This window comes from Budorcas taxicolor, chromosome 22, assembly GCF_023091745.1.
Source record: "Budorcas taxicolor isolate Tak-1 chromosome 22, Takin1.1, whole genome shotgun sequence".
NCBI classification, from domain to species: domain Eukaryota; kingdom Metazoa; phylum Chordata; class Mammalia; order Artiodactyla; family Bovidae; genus Budorcas; species Budorcas taxicolor.
In genome coordinates this window covers 42553324-42559669 of record NC_068931.1, presented here as the reverse complement: position 1 = coordinate 42559669, position 6346 = coordinate 42553324, and the positions used below count along the sequence as shown (strand labels likewise).

At 47.2% G+C, this 6346-nt stretch overlaps 1 protein-coding gene across 1 annotated transcript; it reads right to left on the bottom strand.

Moving 5' to 3' along the window:
• Nucleotides 1-2847: 2847 nt before the first annotated feature.
• TXNDC2 (thioredoxin domain containing 2) lies at nt 2848-4743 on the bottom strand. The gene has a single exon (XM_052660593.1). It carries the CDS (start codon nt 4741-4743, stop codon nt 2848-2850), a length of 1896 nt encoding a protein of 631 aa, XP_052516553.1.
• Nucleotides 4744-6346: the final 1603 nt, after the last annotated feature.

Below are 6346 nucleotides of genomic sequence, written 5' to 3'. Positions count from 1 at the left end.
CGGATGGAGGAGCCTGGTAGGCTGCAGTCCATGGGGTTTCTAAGAGTCGGACACAACTGAGTGACTTCACTTTCACTTTTCACTTTCATGCATTGGAGAAGGCAATGGCACCCCACTTCAGTACTCTTTCCTGGAGAATCCCAGGGAGTGGGGAGCCTGGTGGGCTGCCATCTATAGGGTTGCACAGAGTCAGACACGACTGAAGCGACTTAGCAGCAGCAGCAGCAGCACTATAATTATACTATATACTAATTATGGGGCAAATTTCTCTGCATTACTTCTCGTTTTAGACTTTTTCCTGTCTGTTCCTATCTATGATTTTTAAGTATGTTTTTCAAGTTCTCCCAATGACTCATTGAAATGTTGCTTGGGAATTATAGTCTACTAATTAAGTGGAAAGAATCAATATCTTGTCTCACTTCATTTAGACCTACTTGTTGACTATGTCTTCAAACTTCTAGATTTAGTCTTAATCATTCTGACCATTCTAGTTAGGACTGTTGCCAGGTATTTTATTTTTTCATCACTATGTTCCCATGAAGATTCCCAATCATTTATCACTGAATCAAAAGGACACTATTGACTTCTGGATATTCTCTGAATACCACCATTTTGTCAAGTTCTCTTATCAACTCAAACAGATTTTCCATTGATTCTTACAAAGACTCTAGTTAAATTTATCATCATTCACAGCCAAGACGATTATCTGGAATCATGCTCCTAATTAGAAGTGTGTCTTATTTCTCCTTCATGCTAAATAAAGATTAGAGGTGACAACAGCTGCTTGGCTCATTTTTTATAGTACATGATTCTTAGTTAGCAAAACAGAGTGTCCATATTTGAGTCTTCTGAGTAGAGAACATGACTCTGTCCTGGCCACTGTCTGATTATTGTCTGGTCAAGAGAATGGTGCTGAGGTAGGTGGTTTGAGGAGCATGGACCAATTCTCTTATGGTGTAGATTTCCTCCGTGGATCAAACTAGACCCTCAAGAGCCACCCATTTGCTCCCAGTGTCTCAGGCCCCCAGAATTGTCTTCCCAGAGCTGTGTACCCTTCCCTTAACTACATGTATACACATGAAATATATGTATATGTGTGTGTGTGTATGTATGTATGTATGTATGTGCTCAGCTGTATCTGACTCTTTGTGACCCCATGGACTATAGCCTATCAGGTTTCTCTGTCCATGAGATTTCCCAGGCAAGAATATTAGAGTGGGTTGCCATTTCCTCTTCTAGGGGATCTCCCTGACTCAGGAACAGTACCTGCATCTCCTGTGTCTCCTACATTGGCCAGTGGATTCTTTCCCACCGAGCCACCTGGGAAGCCCATACGAGTACTTACATATGCATATACGTACATACACACATAGTCTGAGACGCCTGAGAGCAGGTGTTGGAAACCCAGTCACCAGAACGACAAAGCAGGAACTTGTTACTACGGTGCTGATGTCATAATGGCAGCAAGGGTCACACTAACTGAAATTTGAATCATAAAGCTCTTGGTAGCAGCAAACCACAAGTTTCACGTTGTCTCAGATTGTGTGAGCATGGGTCAGTAGAAAGAGGTCCGAACTTAAAATCTGGAACCATGGCCTCCATCTCAGCTCTGACACCAATGAACCCTTTAGAGGTTTACAGAGCCTGTGAAATTCCCTGATGTCGCCGTAGCACTTCCTGAACATGAAGGAGGTTAGATACGTGACTCTTTCAAATTCTTTACTTCCAAAAATATCTTATCAGAAATCCCAAAGGTTCATGAACATCAGAAAAGAAATTCCCACTTATCATTAAATCATGTCCCTCTACAGAAGAATATTTTTGGTGTCAGTTCTAGGAAGTCTTGTAGGTCTTCATAGAATCATTTAACTTCAGCTTCTTCAGCATTAGAGACTGGGGCATAGACTTGTTACTGTGATGTTGAATGGTTTGCCTTGGAAATGAACCAAAATCACTGTCACTTTTGAGACTGCAATCAAGAACTGCATTTTGGACTCTTGTTGACTATAAGGGCTGCTCCATTCTTTCTCAGGGATTCTTGCCTACAGTAGTAGATATAGTGGTCATCTGAATTAAATTATCCCATTCCTGTCCATTTTAGTTCACTGATTCCTAAAATGTTGATGTTCACTCTTGCCATCTCCTGTTTGACTCATTTGAAAGACCCTGATGCTGGGAAAGATCGAGGGCAGGAGAAGAAGGGGGCGACAGAGGACGAGATGGTTGGATGGCATCACTAACTCAATGGACATGAGTTTGAGCAAACTCTGGAAGATAGTGAAGGAAGGGAAAGCTGGCATGCTGCAGTTCACAGGGTGGCAAAGAGTTGGACACAACTTAGCTATTGAACAACAACAACAAAAGAATTATCTAAATTTCCAATGTTGCCACTAGGACTAAATGAGTGAGTGAAAGAAAAGTTTTCAAGAGTGAGTGAAAAATAAAAAATCAAGATTAAAAAAATAGGGGATAGGGACTTCCTTGATGGTCCACCAGTTAAGACTTTGGGTTTCCAATCCAAGGGGTACAGGTTTAATCCTTAGTTGGGGAACTAAGATCCCACATGCCATGTAGTGCGGCCAAAAAAAAAAAAGGTGGGGCGAGGTAGGACAGCCGGACTTCCCATCTAAATCAGAGGAAATGATATTATAATTTCACACCCGTTCCATCAACAAGAACATGGGCACAACAGGCATTAGGGCTTTTCAGAAAGGGTAGAGTTAATGTTCCTGATTTACAAGTGTGTGCCACTTGCACACACTTTCGTCACCCCTCATCTTTTTTCATATATAAGAAAATCAGAAGCTATGAATAGTCGACTATTTCTAACACTTTTGGAACACGTGATCACTTTAATTCTGTAATGAGTGTCTCAAGTTTTTCGTGCAGGGCACCAGAAAACTGGCCCACCTTTTCTTCTTTTCTATAAAACTGAAAGGTTGGAACGCAATCGACCTTGCACTCTCTCACCAGTTCCTCACACTTGTCGGCATCCACTTCCAGGAACACCACATCCTCGTGCTTCAGGGACAGGGCCTGGAAGAAGGACTTGATGGTCTTGCAGGGCTGGCACCACGTGGCCGAGAAGTCCACGGCCACCAGCTGCTCCCCAGCCTCCTTTAGCGCCACCTTGAAGTCGTCTTTGCTCAGGATCACCTTCACCAGGTTGTCATCCAGGAGCTCTGTGTCTTCCTCTGACTGCAGGCTATTACCTTCTGGGGGCCAGACTGTGTCCTCTAAGGACCTGGTGGTCTCACCCTCCTTGAGTAGAATGGCTTTAGTTGAGGACTTGGGGGTCTCACCCTCCTTGGGCAGAATGGTTTCGGCTGAGGACTTGGGGGTCTCACCCTCCTTGGGCAGAATGGTTTCGGCTGAGGACTTGGGGATCTCACCCTCCTTGGGCAGAATGGTTTCGGCTGAGGACTTGGGGGTCTCACCCTCCTTGGGCAGAATGGTTTCGGCTGAGGACTTGGGGGTCTCACCCTCCTTGGGCAGAATGGTTTCGGCTGAGGACTTGGGGGTCTCACCTTCCTTGAGTAGAACAGTTTTGGTTGAGGACTTGGGAGCCTGACCTTCCTTGGGCAGAATGGTTTCGGCTGAGGACTTGGGGATCTCACCCGCCTTGGGCAGAACAGTTTCCGCTGAGGACTTGGGAGTCTCACCCTCCTTGGGCAGGATGGTTTTGGCTGAGGACTTTGGGGTGTCACCCTGCTTGGACAGAATGGCTTTGGTTGTGAACTTGTGGGTTTTGCTCTTCTTGGGCAAACTGAATTTTGCTGGAAAATTGGGGGCATTGCCCTGCTTGGGTGAGATGCTTTTTTCTGAAGAAGTGGGGATGTCCACCTGCTTGTGCAGGGTAGTTTTGAGTGGGAACTTGGGGGAGTCAGCCTGCTGTGATGGAATGATTTTGCCTGGGAAACTGGGGGAGTCGGTCTGCTTGGGTGGGGGGATTTGGTTTGGGGAGTTAGGGGAGTCAGCCTGTTTGAGTGAGATGATCTTGGCTGGGAACTTGGGGGAGTCAGCCTGCCGTGATGGATTGATCTTGGCTGGGAAATTGGGGGAGTTAGCCGGCCATGATAGAATGAATTTGGCTGGGGAGTTGAAAATGTCACCCTCTTTTGTTGAGATGGCTTTTTCTGAGAATTTGGAGGCATTCTGATTGGGCAGAATGGTTTGGATTGGGGAGATGGGGGCATCAGCCTCCTCGGGCAAAATGATTTTGGCTGAGGGCTTGGGGGTGTCGCCCTGCTTGGGTGAGGTGGTTTTTTCTGAAGAATTGCGGTTGTTGGCCTGCTTGTGCAGGGTGGTTTTACTGGGGGGATTAAGAATGTCACCCTCTTTTGGTGGGATGTTTTTTTCTGGGAAATTGGGAATGTCACTCTGCTTTGGTGAAATGGTTTGGGTTGAGGAATTGAGGGTGGCACCCTGCTTGGGCAAGATGTTCTTCTGGGGGGAATCGAGAATTTCCCTCTCTTTTGATAGGATGGTTTTTTGTGGGAAACTGGGAGTGTCAGCCTGCTCGGACGGGATGGCTTTTGCTGAGGAATTGAGAAAGTCCCCCTGCTTAGGCAGGACAACTTGGGCTGAAGAGCTGGGGGTGTCACCGCTCTGCTCAGGTGGGAGTGTGTGCACGGCCTGCAGGGCTTCGGATGCCCCCACATGTGTACGTTGAACATTGCTGACCTCATGGACAAAGGCCTCCAGGGGGTGTGCTGGGACCTGGAGAGTCACATGGCTGGGCATAACCTGTAATAATGGACTTTCTGAAGAAAAAGATAAAAATAAAACTATCAGAGAAGAAACAAAAGCATTCTGATCATCTACTCCAAGGAAGATGGGCAGGTGTCCTTCTTAAAGCGCGGAAAGTAGTCTTCTAACTGATACATTCATTTGCATACTCATATTCCACACAAGACCAAGCAGCCTCTGATTACACGTAATCTTCACCTAGGCTTTTTTCCCTTTAACTACAAACTTCTCTGCTTAGCTTGACACTGCAGCTGACCCTCTAAGCACACAGGTCCCCAAAGCAGCCCCCTTCCCTCCTCCTGACCTTTATCCTCACCTTCATTTGTTTCTCCTTGGTTGTCTGACCTCATTTCTGGTTCCTCCAGGACCCCAGCTTCATCACTTTCCATTTCCAGTTCCTGGTCTCTACCCACCCCTACTTCACAGGTGCCTCATGGCACCAGCAAGGCCATCCTCTTCTACCTTCTCCAACCAAACATCATATGTCAAGTAACAACCTGTACTGGGGTGGAGCCTACAGCCGGCCTGCCCTCTCTGTTTTCACAAGTGTCCCATTTGAGAGTTTCATGACACTCTGGGTTTGGGGGCTGCTCTATGTGTGGGGCCATGCCCAGTCCCTGAAATGAATTCACAGGCATTATTTCCTACAACAAACCACTGAGGTAAGTCCCATTGTGATCTCCACCTTACAAGTGAGAAAACTCAGCCTTGGAGAAGTTATGGGACCAACTCAAGGTCACAGAGCTCATCTGTGGGGCAAGTTCTGAGCCCACACTCCTGATACTGGGCTGGGCGGCCTGCCAGGGAGATGACTTGAAACCACCTTTCCTACCCCCTTCCTCCAGGTCCTCCCCAGCCACAGCCTTCTCTTTATGACTTGGCCACCACAACCATCTACTAAGGTTTCCTCTGTGATCTCCTGGAACTGTGGTGCTGGAGAAGACTCTTGAGAGTCCCTGGGACCGCAAGGAGATCAAAATAGTCAATCTAAAAGGAAAACAACTCTGAATAGTCACTGGAAGGACAGATGCTGAAGCTGAAGCTCCAATACTTTGGCCACCTGATGCAAAGAGCCAACTCATTGGAAAAGACCCTGATGCTTGGAAAGACTGAATGCAGAAGGAGAAGGCAGCAACAGAGGATAAGATGTTTGGATGGCATCACTCATTCAATGGACATGACTTTGAGTAAACTCCAGGAGATAGTGAAGGACAGGGAAGCCTGGTGTGCTGCAGTTGGGGTCGAAAAGATTTGGACACAACTGAATGACTAAACAACAAGGTTTCCTCTCAACTGCATCACCCTCTTCTGCAGAGTCCTACCTGCTGGTCAGATGTCTGGTTTGGGTGCTGGGAAGGGAGATTACGACGTGGAGGAGTTCCCTAACTGAGAAGAGGCAGTAGTGAGAACATGGTCCCCCATCCATGTGACAGAGAATCCTGGCCTCCCCTCTCCAGGCAGAAGCCCCAGCAAGGACCCAGGTTGGATGTGTTCAGAGGAGAGCTGGAAGCGAAGGAGCATCTGCCTCCCACACGCCCTGGAAGGCTAGGAAATGGCACAGCCATGTGGGCTCCATGTGCCCATGGCAGCAGGGGTC

What these genes read in the sequence shown, in the direction of transcription:
- TXNDC2 (XM_052660593.1), bottom strand. Translation starts at nt 4,743, where the DNA reads ATGCCCAGCCATGTGACTCTCCAGGTCCCAGCACACCCCCTGGAGGCC.